This window comes from Callorhinus ursinus, unplaced genomic scaffold, assembly GCF_003265705.2.
Source record: "Callorhinus ursinus isolate GAN/ISIS: 27379988/994484 unplaced genomic scaffold, GSC_fseal_2.0 scaffold10, whole genome shotgun sequence".
In the NCBI taxonomy this organism is placed as follows: Eukaryota; Metazoa; Chordata; class Mammalia; order Carnivora; family Otariidae; genus Callorhinus; species Callorhinus ursinus.
In genome coordinates, this window is record NW_027397072.1 from 23,265,320 (window position 1) to 23,284,397 (window position 19,078).

Sequence of the window (19,078 nt, forward strand, 5' to 3'; positions counted from 1 at the left end):
GTCTGCAGGGTGGAGGGAACATGTGCTCTGAAATCAGACCAACCAGAATTCAAATCCTGGTTCTTCCATTCTGCGGTAGTATTTTGTTACCCTTGTAGACATTGGTTTTCTCATCTGCACGTGAGGGTAACAGTCCTCTTTCACAGAGGTTTGTGAATGTTCTATGGGAAGCTGATTATAAAATGCTGGTGTGTTGTTGGTGTTCGGCTAATGGTAACCGCGGTTATTAACTGCCACGCTAAGACATTTGACCTTTTCTTCTGTGGGCAACGAGGGTTTTCTTAGATTCAGAAAGTACATGTTGATACAGTGTTCTGCCTGGGAGTAGATGTATAAATCCCAATAGATCGTTCTTAGCCTGGGAACCAGTCACAAAGGCAGTAGAAACTAAGTTCTATGGTCACGTTGGCGGAACGCTGTTAATGTTTCCCTTGGGTCCTTTCCCCCTTCTTGGCCACTTCAGTGCCCAGGGCTTTCAGACACCAAATAGTTTGGAGTCCTTAGATCCCATGCAATATTTAGGACACATTTATATTAAAAAGTTACTTGTTGTTTATATGAAATTTCATTGAGCATCCTGTACGGAGGGACAGCCCAAGAATCAGTCAGAACAATCTGTGTGGCTTTCTGGGGAAAGGAAACTCACTGGTCTTCTAGGCTTCTCTCTCTGGGGTAACATAAACTCTGCACAGCTGGCTTTAGACTGTGCCTTCAAGTCACGTCCTGGGCAGAGATGTGAAATGCTGGGATGTGCCCCTGTGTGTGTTTGGGGGTGGAGCAGGGGTGATGTGGGTTGTCTTGTACCAGTCTTCCCTAGCCCCACCCTCTGTCTTCGGAAAAGAAACCCATTCCTGCAGACAATTGGCAGAATGAAGACAGCCTCTGATAACTTGTCTCACGGATTCATTGCAAGCCCCCTTCCACAGAGCTTTTCTTCCGGGAGCCGTGCTAAAGGTGGGAACTTCAGCTGTCCCATGTGGTGTGACTTGTGATGGCCATAGCAGGCGTGATGGTAACTGACGGAATGCTCCCTGCTCTGGTGAGTCTGAGGACCAGAAAGGCCAATCCGGCTGCCTTGCTTTGAAAGTGAGACCAAGGAGACCCAAGAAAGGAAGCCCAAGGTCACACAACCGTTCAGAACTTGAGTCTGAATTGAAGTCTGGGTCTACGACCCTAGGCTCTTCAATATTAATTTAGGGGATCTGGAAACTCCCTCCACACTTGTCTAGTTGATTTCTGAACATTTTCCCTGGGTTACTTGATAATAGTAGTCTCCAGATCCCCATCTGGCTGCATGGCCTTTGGTGCTGCCATAGCCAGCTTTATGCCTGACTCATGCCCTCCTTGAGGCCTAGTTTGTTAAGCCCCTAAGAGCAAGATCACTACTGGTAGGGAGTGAATGCACTAAGTGCATTCCTAAGACCAGCTTGATCTTGGCCCTCCCCGTTTGTGCCTCCTTTCTGATCTCTTTGCTCCACCCGTCCCAAGTGCTCTGCGGTTGAGAAGGAAAAATCCACCTTAGAGCAGATGGCTTTTAACCTCAGTTTCAGAGGCATAATTTGTCCACGTAACATGAGGTGAAAATTAAAACAACGCAGGGCGTAGGTTTGAGCCACACAGCGCCCTTGGGCTTAAGAGTGACTTTGACCTATTCCTCCCAGACCAGAATGATTATCCAGCTGCCAGAGAGTTCTTAGAGGAATCACTTGATGAAATGGTGTCACTGGTGAGGTAGTATTAACCCTGAGACCGGCTTTATCTGTACACCCTGCAAGCAAACCTGACCGTGCAGGCAGGGCTGGCCCACGTGGAGACCCAGAGCCGTGATCATGGGATCTTCCACTCTTTTCTTTTTCTTCTTCTTGCCACAACCTGTCATGAGACCAAGAAAACTTGTTTTGAAAATGCTTGACAGCCAAAACAACCTGTTCTCAAGCCCTGTATGAGAGGGTTTGTCCCTTCCGACCATTTATGTACTGTTAGGTGTTTGACTAGCTGCTGACTGGAAAAAATGAATTTGCTGTTTTCTTCTCATATGGTTCACAGACAAGTGCCAGTGGCTTCCCAGGACCTTGTTTCCCTTTTCTTTCCAGCCCTTCACCAGAGACATTTTAAGACTGGGCCGGAATCTCACTGATGAATGAACCTTAGCAACATATACTTATGAGGATATAACCAATGGTTACATCTCTGCCAACTGAGCTTGCTATGTGGGTTGTCTTTCCCAGTCCTATTAGACTTTAACCTGTGATTTTCCACTGGCATTCTGGGCCTCTCTGAAGTTAAACGTGAGAGTCAAACCCTCCAGTTTCTTGTTTGGCCTTCCGCACTGGTGGTTCTACGGCCTGCAGCAGTATCTCTGTTCCTCGGCCCAAGCCACGCGGGTCCCCATTTTGGATGGTCTTGGGTGGGTCCTGTGACTGCGAAGGAGTCACTCCTCCTCTGAAAATACCGGGGTTGGATTAGAATAAGGATGAGCAAACAATAGCCAGCTGCCTGTTTTTATAAATAAAGTTTTATTGGAACCCAGCCACACCTATTCATTTACATATCATCTGGGGCTGCTATCACCACAAGGGCAGAGTCAGACTGTAGAGATAGGGTATATGGCCTACAAAACAGAAACTAATTACGTTCTGGCCCTTTCCAGAAAAAGTTCAGTGATCCCTGGACTAGGTGATCTTCAGGGTTTCCAGATCCAACTTTCTATGACTTTTGAACTTGCAGCAGGCAGTTTTTTTGTAGCAAGAATTCCTGAAGTAACTAATAAGGGGCTTAACTCTCTTCCCTGTAGTAGGGACGACACAAAGCATGCTTTGAGATTGTTGAAATCTACAGAGGATGGGGACTTATTCTGCTGTTTTTACAGTTTATTTTGCTACATGTCTGTGTTTATTGGTCTGCTGGCTCTGGCATCCATGGTGTTCACCAGTTTTGGAAAAAGACACCCCAGCTGTGCAGGTCTGACTGCGTTCAGTGGCATGGTTCAAGGTGGGACACCATTTGTACCCCCATGGAAGAGAACACCGATTTGTTGGCTTGATCACCATGGCCGTAAAAGGGAGCCAGACGCTGCTTTAAGGACCTGTGTGGCTGCCCGCCCACCCCACCCCTGTTCTGTCTGTGTTTGTCCCTGAGTCTGAGCTGTAGGATAGGGCAGGAATAGCCCTGAGTGCTGGGGTAGGTTGGTGGCTGCGGTCAGAAAAACAGAAATGAGTCCTTAAGATGCCTTAAAAAATTCAGAGACTAGGAAAGAACTAATCTCTTTCATCTTCTTCCCCCGTTAGCAAACCAAACAAGATTCTAATTTATAAACTTTGAGTCCTAGTGACATGCATCCCCTGTGCATGTTCCAGATGCATGAGAGAGAATCCAAAGTACAGAAATGAATGGTCCTCTTCTCAGGGCCACTCTGGTCTACAAAGAACTTTTGTGCTAACTAGTAAAGGTGCCCCCTTGGGGTTGGTGCAGAGCAGAGTCCAACTAATAGCTTTGGGTATTAAAAAAAAAAAAAAAAAAGGAAAAGAAACCTGTCTGTTTCTGTGGGCATGCAGCGCTGGAGAACACACTGCTTAGCAAGTAGAGCAGGGGCAAACTTTGGGCCCCCACTTGCTCCCTTGGCCGATGCCTTTGTGCAGAGTAGAAGCTGTGCCCCCAGATGTATTAGCTGCTCCTGATCCCTGGTGTCTTAGAAGTCTGTGGGGTCTTCTCCCAGGGGCCTTGCTGGCCGACAGCAGGCTCACACTGCCTGGCCTCGGTTTCTGAGACCATGGCAGCCTGGGCTTGGCCCCTGGCACGCCCGTTTTTACCTGGCCCCACCAAGGGGGCTGCCTGGCAAGGGTGTGGTTCAGTGTCTCAGGGCGGGAAAAGGGGCACCCCACGTCCGGAAGCATGCAGACCTGGTCCCATCCCAGCAGGCACCATAGACCTTGATCTCCTCCAGGTGCTTAACGTGGAGAGTCCACGTCTTGGCTCCTCTTTGCCCACTTCCGACCTGAAAACTGGCTCTCAGCTTCAGGAATGCACACGATTTTCCAGCGTTCTGTCTCAGAGGTCAGATGCGAGCAGCACAAAGCAGTGTGTTTAAGGAGGTCCAGAATAGACGAGCTCACAGTGGTGGGAGCTGACCTCGCTCCCAAGGCATTGGGTTACACGTTGCCTGGTGTGTGCAGTGACGTCATTCCGCCAGGACACCCCTCCTCCGCAGGGCGTGTTGTCAGAGTGGTTTTCAGGAGGTGGTCATGAGCTCTCCATGGCTGAGATGGCTTTGTGGTCAGATACGATTTCCAGCTCTCAGCTCACATTGGGAATTGGGTTTGGGCCAGCCATGTGGGCAAATTTTGGAAGATTACTAACCTACCCTTTTCATTCTGCATCGAGCCGCGGTTCCCAGCAGTTCGGGGGCTAGACGATTGGGAAGAAGGAGAAGCTGGGAGCCCACAGTAGCCCAGGACTTAATGTCTACTTCTGGTCCCCTTTCTTGTTCTGAAAGGCTACCGGGAACAAGAGGAAATGTAGTTTGTCATTGTTTTGAGCCCTTACAATGTGCAGAGCACTATGCTAAGGAACCAGAGTCCCATGTCTAAGACCACTTCTCTCTGTGCCCTAGAAAGATGCCATTGGGATGAAGAGGGTGGGAGGGATGTGGACATCAGCGCTACTGCACCCTGTGGGGAAGGGTAATGGCAGCCCAGGGAAGCTGGCACTGGCGAATAACCCTATAGTTAGCTTGGGCTCAGAGGCCCAGGGTCTGAGAGAAAGAAAGCCTACACTTAGCAAATGTTTCCTTTTTTTTTTTTTTTTAAGATTTTATTTATTTATTTCACAGAGAGATAGAGAGCACAAGTAGACAGAGCAGCAGGCAGAGACAGAGGGAGAGGGAGAAGCAGGCTCCCAAGGAGCAGGGAGCCCGGTGCGGGACTCGATCCCAGGACCCTGGGATCATGACCTGAGCCGAAGGCAGACGCTCAACCATCTGAGCCACCCAGGTGCCCATGTTTCTGATTTTTAAAACTTACTACTTCAAATCACCAGGCTCCTGATGATGCCCCTCACTTTGAGCTGCAGATGCTATGGGCAGATGTGGGATTGGGAGCCGCTCTGAGCAGGGCCCTCCCAGTGGACCATGGGTAGGTACCAGAAGCCCAGTAGTGGAATGAGTGGAACTCGTGCCCTTCCTGCACCAAGCCTGTGCAAGCACTGTGTTCATTTACTTATTCAGCAAATAATAAATGCCTCCTTGATGCTGGCCCTGTTTAGGCAGTGCTCCCAGGTATTCCATACCCTCTCGTAAACAGGAGCGATTCCATCGGTGTTTGTTGAACTAAAGTGAGGCCGGAGTTAGTTGCTCAGAGTGTGTTCCTGCAGCCATGTGGTGGGAGTGGAGGGCGGGAGGAAAGGAAACCAACACAGTTTGAGTCCTTACCACGTGCATGGCACGGGTTCCTCATCACAACCACACAGGCTGAGTCGTACAGGAAATACATGGAGATTCAGGGGGCTAAGCAGCCTCCCCAGTGACACACAGGTACTAAGTGACCCATCCATATTTGAATTCGGTTCTCTCCGACTCCCAAATCCACAGGTCGGGATGTTTGCCAGGTGCTCCCCTTGCCACAGGTTTTCTCTCTACTCTGTCGGATTTTTCTTCTCCCAAATATCCCCCAGATCAATAACTCAGGCCAAATCCTAGCCAAAAATGATCACTCCTGATTCTAGGCTAGAAAGTGGGAATCGGGTGAAAGCAAAGCAGGATGAGGCTGGATCACCACAAGCCAAGCCTCATGTTCACAAGGGGGCAGATTTTAGGAGAACAGCAGCCTTTGATGCATGCTCAAAATTCCTTCCATGGTGAGGCCCTGGGAGAAGAATCTCACCCAAACAGTGTACTCTTGGCAAAGGGAGGGTGGGGGTCTTTTCAGGCATAAAGCTACCAGCAAGGACCCAGAAATCACTCAAGAGAGTTGTTGATTTCCCCGGCAGAGCTAGCTTTTGGAAATAAACGTAGCAAAGGATTTCATTTGCCTCCATCCTGAGGCCTCTCTTGCCTCTAACTCCTTAGAGAGGACAGAGGATCGTGGAACTCTTGTCCTTGTGTCGGCTCCCAGCTCAGCAACTTGTGCATCCTTTTCTTAAGTTTAACACCAAGTATTTATTCTGATAAAGAAGGGCTAAAAAAAGAACGAACAAAGTTATTATCTGGCTTGCTCTCCAAAAACCCGTCCCTGCAATTGACAGTTACTGCCTTGACTTACTAGATTCAGGAAAAAGGGATACTCATTCATTGTTCGTCAATCATTTCACAGAAAATGAGAGTATTTCTGTGTCACTGAGGTACAGCCCCCCAAAATGGAACCAGAGGCCTCCAGTGTCTATACCAGAGCAGGTGGGGATTCTAAAGAGCTACGTTCAAAGCTGGACAGACCCAGGGCTCCAGAGCCAGCAACAACAGGGAGCTCCTGCCCACAGTGCTCAGGAAGGCAGCCTGGCCTTGGGGCCCAGAGCTCATGGTGGAGGCTCAGCTGCCCCAACCATTCCGTTCACAAGGCCCCCCTAAACCTTGGCTGAACGTGAGCCACCATGCTTCTCTCAAGGGTGATTGCAGAAGCAGACAACTTGTATACAAGAGACATCAACTTGCAACCCCAAGCAGTTGAGGTAGGTTGTTTTGTTCCAGAAGACATGAGTAGGACCCATGTGCAGGGGTTCCCAGGGGACAGATTTCAGTTTAGAATAAGGCAAAACATTATAACTAGTAGACATGCCTTTAAATAATGAGCTTTCCGTCATGAGAGGTATTCAGGCCGGGGCTAGAGGATCACCCCTCAGAAGTACTGTTAGGGCAAGTCCTGCCTTGAGCAGGATCCTGAGATCTCCACTGTGTCTCTGGTTGGTCCCAAATGAGTGGCTCCACGTTTGGTGCTGTGGAGCTCAGAGGCAGGACAGATGCCATGGCTGGGGTTGACAGCAGCAGGCTTTGTGGAGGGCCCGATGCTTATGACAGGCCTCGGGAAGATGGGTAGATTTGGGCAGGAAGGGAGGCCCCCAACATGTTGCATGGTCCAGGAAGTTTCCCTTTACCTGCAAAGCAAACAAGCGCCTACTTAACTGGCTCCCAGAATTGCAAAGGGGAATTAATTACTGTTTGTGATATACTTGAAGATTACCCGATGAAAGACCTTGTATAAATGCAAATTATTATTATTGTCATTAAAGATGCTAGACGTCTGGCCTGCCGGATAATGCCCTGGTATAGCTCTGAGCAGAAAAGAAAGCCAACCCCAGGCAGAAAGGTTGCTGTGGTTGTTCCAGAGCAATTGAAGTAAGAAAGAGCGGGTCAGGGAGGGCTTGGCCCATGACTATGAAAGTGAAGCCACCCAGCTCCTGACCAGAATTAGCACGCAGCTCTGTGCTCCAGGGGTCAAGTGTCGGTGGGCCTCCGGGGGCCGGGGCCCTGCTCAGATTCATTCCTTGATCCCTGCAGTATCCAGTGCCAAGACCCGAGCAGGAGCTAGCCATGAATGAGTGAATGTTCAGTTGTCTGCCAGTCTGAGGGATGGAAGGAAGACGGCCAGGATAGATGCTGGCCACCCAGTCTTGGGGTCCTGCGTCAGATCTGGAGACAAAAGGGAGAGATCTAGAAACCTCAGATATGTGTAAGGTCTCCGATGATGCTTATTAAGGCTCTGGGAGAGCCCCTCTAGCAAAGCACAGGGAGAGCTTGTTTATTAATTACTGTTTCCACTTAAGACACTGTCTCTGGCTAAAGTGGTTGGATTGCTACCAAAGCAATAATAGTAATAATAATAGTGGATGATAGTGTATTAGATCTGGACGTGAACTCAGAAGCCATCCCTTCACTTGACAGAGGAGACATTGGGGGCTCGGAGAGGTGAGGTGGCCCATTCCCGGTCACATAGCAAGTTAGAGGCAGAGTCGGGATCACACTTCAGGCCTCCCCCCCATTCCCAGTCTACAGCTCAATTATGTCAAGATAATAATACCTCCCATTTTATAGCACTTTATAGACGTAGTACTCCTCAACAACCCTAGAGAGTTTTAAGATGCCAGACGACCTTTATATGAAAGGACCTTCTGCCCTCTGCTCTTCTGGGGCTCATTATTTAGAGAACATTCATGATGCCCATCACGTGCATCTGGGTAGTTGGCACATGTCCTTCTTGTGCTGTCTTTGCCTTCTCGAGGACGTTCAGAGTAGGCCTCGCTCTTCATTAGGGTGCCTAGGACTTCCAGGAACCAGAGGGACAAGCGAGAGGGAGGCCACGTTCATCCCTTTGTCCCTTGTTCTTGCAGTCACAATTCTACTGCAGAGCCACCTGATTCAGGTCCCCAGACGAGGGCTGAAGAGACTGGTTGACACCCCTGGACACATAAACCTGTAAGAGGGAGGGCCGTGTAGGGGTTTGTAAGCACAAATGTGGGTGTAACACGGGCTAGCAGTAAGCAGCCCTCAAAATTCATTACTGGGCTGTGGGCAATTCCGGTTTTCATGGAGGAGACTGAAATATAGCTTAAGCTGATGTTTGGGAGGGGAGGATCAGCACATCAAAGCATGGAGCAATCCCCAGGCGCACCCCCTCACTGAAGACGAGAGTCCCAGTGACTCAGCGTCCTGCAGCAGCCCCGAGGTGGAGCCCTGCCCCCCCCCCCATACATCACCAGCTCTCGTTCCTCTGGAAACCATGGCTATAGGGAAAGAATGTGTACTTCAGAGTGAAGCCGCTCTGGATTTATAAATAACATTGCCACCAATTACCTGTGTGATCTTAGAAAAGTTACTTGGCATCTCTGAATCGTAGATTTCTCATTGGCAAGGACAGATAAGAAGGCCTACCCGGCGGTAGGCCCAGGAGAAGGAGTCAACATAAAATAATACAGATGGAAGCAAATAGCACGATGTCTAGCAGGAAGTAGGCACCCCCTCCTGTACACTTAGAGCTTCCAGGGTTCTTGCAATCCATGGGAACACATTTATTTTATGTCCTTATACAGTATTTATAACTTAAACCAAAGTTTCATGAAAAACTATTTTGCCTTGCCACACGTGACATACTCTGATTTTATTTTGTTTCATTTTAATGCCAGTCAGGACCCACTAAACGGATTTTACAACCCGCTCCGACCATTATACCCATCATTGGAACCAGCCTGTTTGATACCATTTGTAGGTCTCATTTATCCCCATTGTATGTACATTCTTCCTTTCCTTCCAGTCCTTCCTTCCTGCCCTTGCTGTCTGTAACTGGCACGGGGGCCAGAACTAGCTGGGGACAGCATGGCAGGGCCCCAGGCTTGGTGCGGAGGGGAAGAGCCCTGCCGAGCAGGTGCCCCTCCCGGCCCTCTGCAGTGCCCTCCGCCTGCCAGAGTTCTGCCTCCCGCCAGCCTGCTGGAGAACTTTGCTACTCTCCCAGCCCAGCATAGCCCACCTGAAGTTTCTGCAAAGGCCACTGCAGCCCAGCAGGGAGGGTAGGCCTCAGGCATTCTCTTCCCATTGAATAATTTCTTCTTTTGGAATCGCTGCTCTTCCATCTTTAAGCCCCAAGAGCCAGATGCCTGAGGATAGTATTTCAGCTGCCAGGCGGTGGGGGATGAGGATGGAAAGAAGAGGGCCCATGGCCACCCTTGTTGCCCCTCCCCCTGTGTGCGAGGGGGATCCATCTGTGAACACCCAGCTGTGGGGTGAATACCCAGGGAGCAGGCAGGGGCCCAAGCTGCCAGGGAACACATGAACTGCAGCCTCCGGATGCTGAGAGTCTAAGTGGGAGAACCCAAATTTAGGCAGATACTACTTTAAAGCCCCAGGGAGATTCTCTGGGGAGGACAGGGTTGTTTTGTGCCCGGAAGAGTTGATTTCCTAAGCGTTTTCCCAGTCCTTTGGGGGGGGTCTGGCCCTCTTCTGTGGAGGCTGATGCCTGGCTGAGCAGGAGCCTTGGGCAATGCCCACTGGAGCGTGACGTGGGGCCTGGGACCTGCACTCGGCTCAGCTGGGACCCTAAGCACTTCCTCTTTGAGGTCTCTCCTTTGGTTTTTCCCCCCTTAGCTGACTAAGAGGGGAGGGTATTCTGTGACCTTGGCAGTGACTCACGGCCATCAGACAGGCGATCAGCTTCTCCCCCAGTGCAGGTAAACGCAGGAGTCGCCCTTGCCCTGGCCGGGCCCGCGGAGGGATCTTGGCCCCTCCACCGGCATCCGCTCAGCCATCTGCAGGAGCCGGGGCTCGGCCCCTGTTCGTGCAGCCCGGGACAGAGCAAGCAGAAGACTGGCAGTGCCTGCGGCCAAGGCACCTGCCATCTGAGGCGCGGTGGGCAGGTGCAGACCAGGAGACAAGATGAGCCCAGAGCTGTGGCTCTGCTCTGGGGTCCCAGGCAGCGCCACACTCCTTAGCCCTCCACACCTGCTGTCTGGCTTCCGCCTAGCCAGGTATACCCCATCATCTCAACCCACCCCCCTACAAGGGGCCCAGCCTTTCTCAGTAGCCACATGGGCACCCTGTCCTCCCAGCCTCTCATCAAGTAGGTTCAGGATGGAGATAGCATCAGGCTGAGAGGAATGAGGTAGGGAGGACTGGCCCAGACTCTGCCTCTAGCTCCAGGGCCTCTGGTCAGCCTTGGGGCCGGCCTGCCTGCCGGCCTGCCTGCCGGCCTTCCTTCCTGCACCAAGTTGGCATTCGTTTGCCATGAGGCCCAAAGGAAGGTGAGCCCCACTGGGCACTAAGGAAGAACCATCTCCAAATTCTGCCCTTGATTTGCAGGCACGATCTATGCTAACAGCTATAATTATCGTATGCTGTGGTAGAAAAACCACTAACTTTTCTGGCCCTCAGTTTTCCCTCGCCTGTAATGACTGAACTATATGACCTCTGAGATTTCCTTTTGTTCCAAAATTTTATAATTCTAAAGTACATCTTTGAGCCAAATGTCTTCATCCATTTGAGAAATATCTATTGAGTTGCTGTGTGTTGAGCCCTAGACGCAAAGCTGGGACGCAAAGATGGATGAGTGTGACCATGGGTCCGCCATCAAGGAGTGTGTGGTGGCTGTGGTTGGGGTATGACAGAGATGGAGCCCGGTGGAAGATGGGGGCCCTGCAGCTGGGGGAGGCTCAGGAGCCCGTAAGGACTCCCCGTCCCTCCCTGTCACTTGGCCAGCTGACCTCTCCTGTTCTCCCCCGCCTTCTCATTACACTGCCCCGGGGATGCCAAGGGGGCAGGGACACCTGCAGCCCCTGGGAGCAAGGCCTCACCCCTGCAGTTGCAGAAGCCGGCTGCAAGCTGCCATAGCCCAAAAGAACTGGCCAGTCTCCAGAGGGCCTCCTTGGGGAGCCCAGAAGGAGAGAGAACCACTAGGTAATTTTGATCATTTTAGTAAGCATTTCAAAATACCCTGTGATTTAGAAGGAGCCAGATTTCATCCCAATACTTTGATGTCTAGAAATGGTTCCTGGTTGGTTGCTTGTTGAAGTCCTTCTGAAACAGCATTTGATTTAATTCAACACATACTGGGACGACGGTCCCAGCCGTCGGCGGTCTTGCAGGCGAGGAGCCCAAGCTGTACAAGACGGCGTCTAGACACCAGTCTAAACATTCCAGACTCAAGGCAGACCGTGGCTGGGCCTGAGGTCGGAGGCCCGGTGTGCCCCGGAATCCAGCAGAGGGGCTATTGATTCCAGCTGAGGGTGAGGGCCGCTGCTTGAGGCTGTGAGCATATGAGGCAATGTGCCCAGTCAGCTGTTGAGCCTTCGCATCTCAGGCGTGCTGATTTTCTTGTTTGGCAAGTTAGGACCCCCTAAAAATGAACCAGGCGTGCTCAGGGGTTGGCACATTTAGGGCGACTACGGGAACCAGTTACAACCACTTGTTTGTTCCTAAAGCCCACACCAGAGAGCCAGGCTGACGTCGCCTGGGGCCCAGCCACAAAATTAGCTTCCATTGTGCCAGTCACTTGCCCACCAAGGCGCCCCGAGTGGGATGGGCAGTCTCCACAGGGGCCTTTACAGGGTTTGGGGTGGAGGGCATTGGAGTAGAACCAGGTCTCAGGTCTCTTAGTAGAACCCCTAAAATAGGGATGACCCCTGTGATAGGAGTAACCCCAAATGAGTCTGTATTGACAGCGGCCGCCCGGGACAGCGAGACAAGGCAAGACCCAGAGAAATGATTAGCAGGACTTGTCCCACACTATTTACAGGACGGCTTTGATTTTCAGACCACAATCGGTTTTCTTATGACTGATTAAAAGCATGTGCCAGTGGAAGTCACAGCTGCAGAAGAAAAGGGGAAAAAGAAATGAGCCTTAGATGTTTTGGAACTTGCCTCTGTTTGCAAAAATGAATTCTGACTTGATTTATATTTCCCTGATTTACTGACAGTGAGGGTCGTGTCCCCGAACTGCTTTTCCCGCCCTGCCCCCACTCCACCACCGCGTTGGCCTGACCCCGGCAAACAGCACAGAGCTCATCTCATGATTGCCCAGAGAAAAAGATTTTTGAATTCCAGAAAGACTACTGCGTTCTACTTCAGAAGAAGATGATTGTTTAGGCTTTTGTAAAATAAAAAGCCAAGTGAGAGAGGCTAAAGGCAGCAAGGTCACAGGGGCTCCCTCCTATGTGGCCGTGGGGGGGAAGACGCACTGCAGTGGCACTGAGATCAGGGTACCACTGGGCAGGTACCTTCCCTGAATTCACGAAGCTTCTGCTTTCTTGCCTGCAAACGGAGAGCAGGGCTTCCTGCCACACCCGACGTGCTGGGAGCGCCAGCCATGCTTAACCGGCTTTGCATCGCTCCTTCCCTTTCTCCGGAGTCCCCAGCCTCTTTGGGCTTTATTTTCTGTTTTTGCATTTATTTTCTTGAAAGTTGTATCCATTCAGATGTTCAGATGTTGATCTCGTGGATTTCTCTTATTTTGTAAAGATCCATTGAATAAATCCGGAACTACAGTTCCAGGGGGGGAAACCCCTGTGGATGAGCCTTTTTGGGCAAAGTTCCTTACTGCCTCCTCCCGAAGTCCTCTGAGGATTTCCCTGATGGTCCCTGTCTTAACTCTTCAGGGTCCCCAAGCCCCTTCTGCAGAACACACTGATTGTTAACAACTTGTGATGGCGCCTCCCTGCGGTGGCAGGGCAGAGGGACGGCTGAGGAACCAACCTTCCGTCCCTGTCGTGAGCTGCCCGAGGTGCCACTCAACATCTTCTCAGAGCCCTGCAGGGTTCGTCGCTGGCCCTGTCTTGCTGGTGAAAGAGCATCGAGGATGGTCACAGCCACCACCACCGCCTTCCCACACTGCTGCCTCCTGCGACGCGCTGGGTCCTGGGCTTGCCTAGGGCCCTCACCTAACACATGAAGAACCAAGACGCAGAGAAATTAAGTGGCTTGCTCAAGGTCACATGGATATCTTAGAAGCATAAGACGTAAGTATAAATCTTCCTGTTACAGGTGAGGAAACTGAGTCCCAGTTCCAGAGGCCACAACAAGCCAAAGCCTGGACTAGAGCCCATGTCTTCTGTTCGTGCTTCAGGACTCTTTCCACTTGACCCAATGACTCCCCCTTACGGTACATACTGCACTGAACAGAAGATCTCTTGGGAGACCCAGCCCACTTTGATACCCCCATCCTGGGCAGCTGGAGCCCTGGGATTCTTAAACATCCCTCTAGTTCCCAGCCGCCGCCTCCTCCCCGACCAAGCCTTTGACCGGAGCCCGGCACGGGGGCACGGCTTGGGCAGAAGACAGCAGAGCCTGCAGGTGCCCTTCAGCGCACAGTGCAGCCTTTGATAACCCAGCTGTGCCGCTAGCAGCTCTGGCCTGGATTTCAGGAGATGCACGGCGTCCTGACAAGTTATCCAAGAAGCCACGGCAGAAAGGATGAACTGAGGGCGGGACCCAAGGCCCTCTTCTTCCACACAGGGGCTCCCTCTTCTGCAGCCACACATGCTCTAGCTGTTCCTACAGACTCACAGCCTCTGCCTCAGACCCAGCTTGGTCCCCATGGGAACAGTTGACATCTATTGATCATCTATTAAGCCAGGCACCAGGCCAAGGCTGACTTGGACCATCTCATTTAATCCTCATGAGGATTACCCTTTGAGGCAATTTAAGGTTAGTTTTCCCCTTTGATAGTTGAAGAAATTAAAGTTAAAGAGGTGAGTCACTTGCCCAAGCGATACAGCCAGTAAGGAGCAGTGCCGGGCCCGGAGCCCAGGCGCGGCAGGCCCCGGAGCGCACACCACACTCACCACCTTGTCCTTCACGGCCCACAGCCGACAGGGCCTGCGAGATCACCAGGCTCAGCTCCCTGCTTGGTACATGAGGAATCTGACGCCTGGAGAGAGGAGGGATTTCCTGCTGAGCACCCCGTTCCCTGACTCCTGGTCGGAGGGGTCTGTCTACCTTGCTCCCTGCCGTGCCTGGGAGCCGACGCCTGGCCGAGAGCCGCTGCGGCCCTGAATTCATGGAAAACCTACCCAGCTTCGCTTTCGGCCTGGGGTCGGCTCTTGAAGTTTCATTCTTCTCACCTGAGACCCTGGGATTGGCCTGAGCTGTGATTTTATAACACCCGGAGCAAAGGGACGACGACCAGTGAAAACGGTCAGAACCTTATTTTGTCCTGAGGCCTATTTAGCTCGAATTTGGTCCAAAAATAAATTCCCTTCTAGCGTGAGTAGATAGCATGATGAGTTTGACTGACTCGGGGCCTCTCTTCCCTTGGCTCGTCTTGGCGGTGGGCGGGAGGTGAGGAGACCGGCCCTCCCCGACCCACCGCCCACCACACTTAAAGCTTGCCAGACATTCTGTCTTTGGGTCAAAGAGTTTTTTAAAAGGTGACAGATAACTAGTGCCTTTGGCAAGCTATACCCTGGGCAGGTCTCCATTTTCTCTGATAAAGAGTGAAATAAATGAAAACAGTACATAAAGAAAAAAAATCTGTAAATGGGTGGGAGCCCAGGGTCATTTTCCCCTTCATCCTCCTCCCTGTCCCTGAAGCGGCTTCGTGAGGAGCCCGGGGGGGAGCACTCCCTGCCAACAGCTGGGAGCCTCGTGCCTCTCAGCAGCCCTTCTCCGCGCTGCTTCCCCTTGGTGGCACGCGGCTCGCTCTGGCAGGGAAAGCCCAGGGCAGAACGGGAAACTTCAGAACTTTCTGAAGAAGAGAGCTTGCTCTAAAGCAGGTTCCCTCTTGCCAAGACCTTTTGGTCTGAGGAGCTGGTACTGTTGCAGCCCCTACCCCAGAACTTTCTAAGGAAATACCGAGCTGATCAGAGATTTGCTTCAGGAGCCGTGCGACTCTGGGCCTGAGCGCGGGGCGGGGGGCGGGGGGGGGCTCCCCGCCCTGGTGCGCACCTGCTCAGGTGCCTGTTGCGGGGCCAACTCGTACCTTGGGGAGGGGACGCCGCCCTGCCCAGGGGTGCCGGGGTCGGCCACGCTGCACAGGATACTTGAAGCAGCAGAGCAAATGCAGTGGACGTTGGCAGCTGCCTGTCCGTCGCTGACCCTCGAGGACGGACCACCAGGCTCCCCTTTGGCAAATGCATGCGTGTCACTGGGCGAACAGCCGCAGATGGAACATGGGGGAGGAATGAGTGGCCCTCACTTGTGGGTGGCGGCAGGCAGCTGGCAGGGTCCCTTCCCACACGGTCCCGTGCAGGCATCCTGTCAGGGTGGGGTCATCACCCCTGCTCACAGGGGAAACACAGCTAGGGGCTTCCCTTGCCTGCCCAGCCTCGCTCCAGGGCTGTGGCGCTTCTGGCCTCGTCGCGGTCCCTCCGGGCTGTAAGGACTGGCAGAAAAGGGCTTTGAGCTCAGAGACGGCCACCCTTTGGCTGGCTCAGGACCGCGTCAAACAGGATGTGGATGGGAGAGGGTGCTTTATCTTTCTTTGTAACTGTTGGCATAATTTGAAGTTTGAGACTGGACTGGTTTTTCTTCCTCAGTACCTAAATACCACATTTGTCCACTCTCTGAGGCCACTCTCACTTTAAGCAGCATGTCATGAACAATGCCTTAACTCTTCTTGCAAACCGGCGACCATCAGTAGGTACGTTAATGACAGCCACTTAGGTCTCGCTAGTGCTGTCCGTGGGCTGGCCGGTGGGGTCCCTGCTTCCCAGGGCCCACTGTGCAGCCTGGCAAGTACCACATATATGCGTGTGACAAATGCTCCGGGAGAAGCACAGAGATTGTCTATAGGCAGGGAGAGAACCTCCTGTTCACCAGGGAAGACTTGATAGGAGCCAGGGCATTTGGCCTGAGCATGAGATGGAAAATGGCATGTGTGAAGAAGAGTGGGTGGCCAGATTGGAGTGGGGGGCTTGCATCCTGGACCATGCATGGGCATCGGGGGGGGGGGGGGCTGTGACATCCCCTCATTGCTGTGGGGGCTACTTAGCTGCAGTTTTTCTGGGAGAGGATCCTTAGCTTTCTTAGCTTTTCAAGGGAGGGGTGCATGAGCCTAAAAATGTAATGGAAGGACAAAAACAATTTTTTTGACATGTTGGAGCCAGATAGTGAAAATCATTGAGTGCCAGGCTGCACGTCTGGGGAGCATGCAGGGTTTTGGTCGGGGTAGTGACAGAGGCCCACACTCGCAGAAAATGTATTTAGTTGCAACAGAAAGGTGAAGTCGGCCTGTGTCCAGAGGAGAACCAGCCTTCTGCAGCAGTTTTGTTGAAGGGTAACAAAGGCCAGGAGCCAGAGGGTGTCACAAAGGGTAGAGGGACATTGTGGGGGAAGAAAAAGAACCTTCAGGATGAATTCACCACAGGGCTTTAGGGAGAGGTGAAAACAGGGTTCTGGTACAGAAATAAAAATGGGCCAAAGCACATTCAAAGACAATATTGAGGAGCCCTTCATTTGGAGCACACTGGTTCAAACTACAGAGACATCCAGGTCACAGAGTCCCACAGGTGGCTGGAATGTGGGACGGAAGTTGGGGGAGAAATGAGGGTCAGAGGCCCAGATGGGGTGGTTCTGTGCTAAGGGGGCTGAGCCTGAGAACAGCGCCACGCATGAGGGGCGTGGAGGGCAAGACAGGAGGGCTCCAGAGAGAAAGCTCATCGGGAGCACAGCAGGGAGAAGGGAGGTAGACCCAGGATGTGGAATGTCACCCGGGGAGGACGGCTCCCTGAGAGAGGAGTCAGCTCATAAATGCTGCCCAGAGCCCACAGAGGCCAGGGCTGTGGGAGCCAGAGGAAGGGGTGACGTGCGGAAGAGGTTTCGATTGACTTGGTGTTGGGGCAGTGGGCAGGCGGTCAGGTACCATGTAACTGCACGGTGGGACCCCAGGGCCTGTTGAGTTGTGCGGGGCTACTCACCCCTGCACCGAAGGAGCCCTGTTTGGGGCCTTTGTGGTACTGGTGGTGACCGGGCCTCTTGGTGGCCCTTCCTGGTTCATGTCACAGTCCTGAGTGAGCCACTCTAGATAAGTGAGTTGTGACTACTCTGTCCTCGTGTGAGTCCAGTGCAGGGGAGAGAGGAGTAAGTGACAAGCCGGGGTGACCAGGGGCAAGGGGTGCCCACCCTGCCCCTCCACTTTCTACCTCACCTGCTGTCTTCCCACAGAGCTTCGAGTTCCCAGCTCACAACAGGCTGCCCGCTGCCCCCAGTCCCCCCTGCTGTGTTTCTTGCCTAGAACTCCCGTAATGCCTACTCCTCCTCCGCCTTCCTTGGTCTCACCAGCCCAGCGCCTCGCGGTACCTCCACACGTGCCCTTACCACCTCGATTGGTGTTACTGATGTGTTTGCCTCCTCCTCTGAACTGGGATCTCCCGCGGGGCAGGGGCCCTGTCCAGGTTCCCTGGCAGCCCCTGGCACCTCATACCGTGCCTGGCAGAGTGGGCCCGTGTAGAATGTGGAGCCCGTCTCTACAGAATCGAATCTGGGGGCCAGAAAGGCCGGATGGTCTGCCCCAGATCATGTCACCCGTCCGTGACTGGCCAAGGAAGCTTCTCTTGATACCCAGCCTGGCTTTCTATCCAGTAGCCCAAGCTGCACATATGTTTGGAAATAAATGGAGACCATGGAACACTTAGAAATCCTTTTTAGTAGACCCTCTTTGTCTGTATGAAGTCAAGGATCCAGCTGAGTGGAGAGTACAACTCTCTTTATATTTCAGGTCACAGAAACGACGAGGTGGCTGGCTTGGCCACTCTCTGGCTTGTCTCGGGGGTCGGGCCCCTGTCTTTGGCCTAGGAGAGGCAGAGGGAGCCCAAGGACTGACGTCTAGTAGGACCTGGCCGCCTGGAAGGTCTACATACAGGCCCTTGAAAGATCGATGCACAATAGCACAGAAGTGAACTGCTTGTACCTCCCTTGGAAAAATCCAGAGGGTTTTGCATCAGCAGGGAAGGGAAATCCAACCCAAGATGCATGAACAATAAATAACAACTGTTCTGAGTTAGGTTGAAAGCTCTGAGTTGCACTTTTTTTCAAGTTGTTTGTGCTAACCACAATTTTTTTTCTCCCCCTCTTTCCCACCAGGGCTTATTTCAAAACCTTTGTCCCTCAGTTCCAGGAGGCAGCGTTTGCCAATGGAAAGCTCTAGGAAACACCAGTCTTGAGAGGTGGCCAGCCAGACTGCTGTGTCCACATGCGTGTCAGCACATATGGCCGCTTCCTGGAAGCCGCTTGGAACGCCTTCATGGTAGCGTTCTGCGCACACAGCAGCTTTGCACGCCCCGCCTGGAGCCCAGACTGAAGCGGGCTGGCACTAACCTGGATCCTCGAGCCCCCACCGCTGGTCGCTCCCTCTTTGTTTCCTTCAGTATACTTCTTAGTTGGAAGAAATAAAATCAAATTCTGACACGGTATTTTTCCAGGGAAAGTAAGACATCACAAATGCACACACCCTTATTCCAGGAAAGCCTTTGTCTCTGAGACCGTGTTTAAGTCTTAAGATGAAACCCCCCTTTGCTTTTATTTTTCCCTGAAACTCGTGGCGTGTGTGTGTGTGTGTGTGTGTGTGTGTGTGTTTTACTCCCCAGCATTTCCCACTTGGGGCGGCTCTCCATTGGAAAAGGCGCTGCCTGAATGAACCTGACAATGCTGCATGGTTTCAGCCACCCAGCCTGCTGG

The 19,078-nt window shown here is 52.3% G+C and overlaps 1 protein-coding gene across 5 annotated transcripts in view; it reads left to right on the forward strand.

The window, feature by feature from the left end:
* Window positions 1–18,813, forward strand: part of BABAM2 (BRISC and BRCA1 A complex member 2) — a 395,384-nt gene extending 376,571 nt beyond the window's left edge. For 2 of the 5 annotated variants that reach the window (XM_025867974.2, XM_073897180.1), the window contains one exon: window positions 18,485–18,813. In XM_025867974.2, coding sequence (XP_025723759.1) covers window positions 18,485–18,548 — 64 coding nt within the window. In that variant the 3' untranslated portion in view covers window positions 18,549–18,813. Of the gene's footprint in view, window positions 1–13,062; window positions 14,600–15,939; window positions 16,044–18,484 lie in introns of all 5 variants that reach the window. The other 3 variants (XR_012379665.1, XR_012379666.1, XR_012379664.1) reach the window with 3 other exon arrangements.
* The last annotated feature ends 265 nt before the right edge of the window (window positions 18,814–19,078 follow it).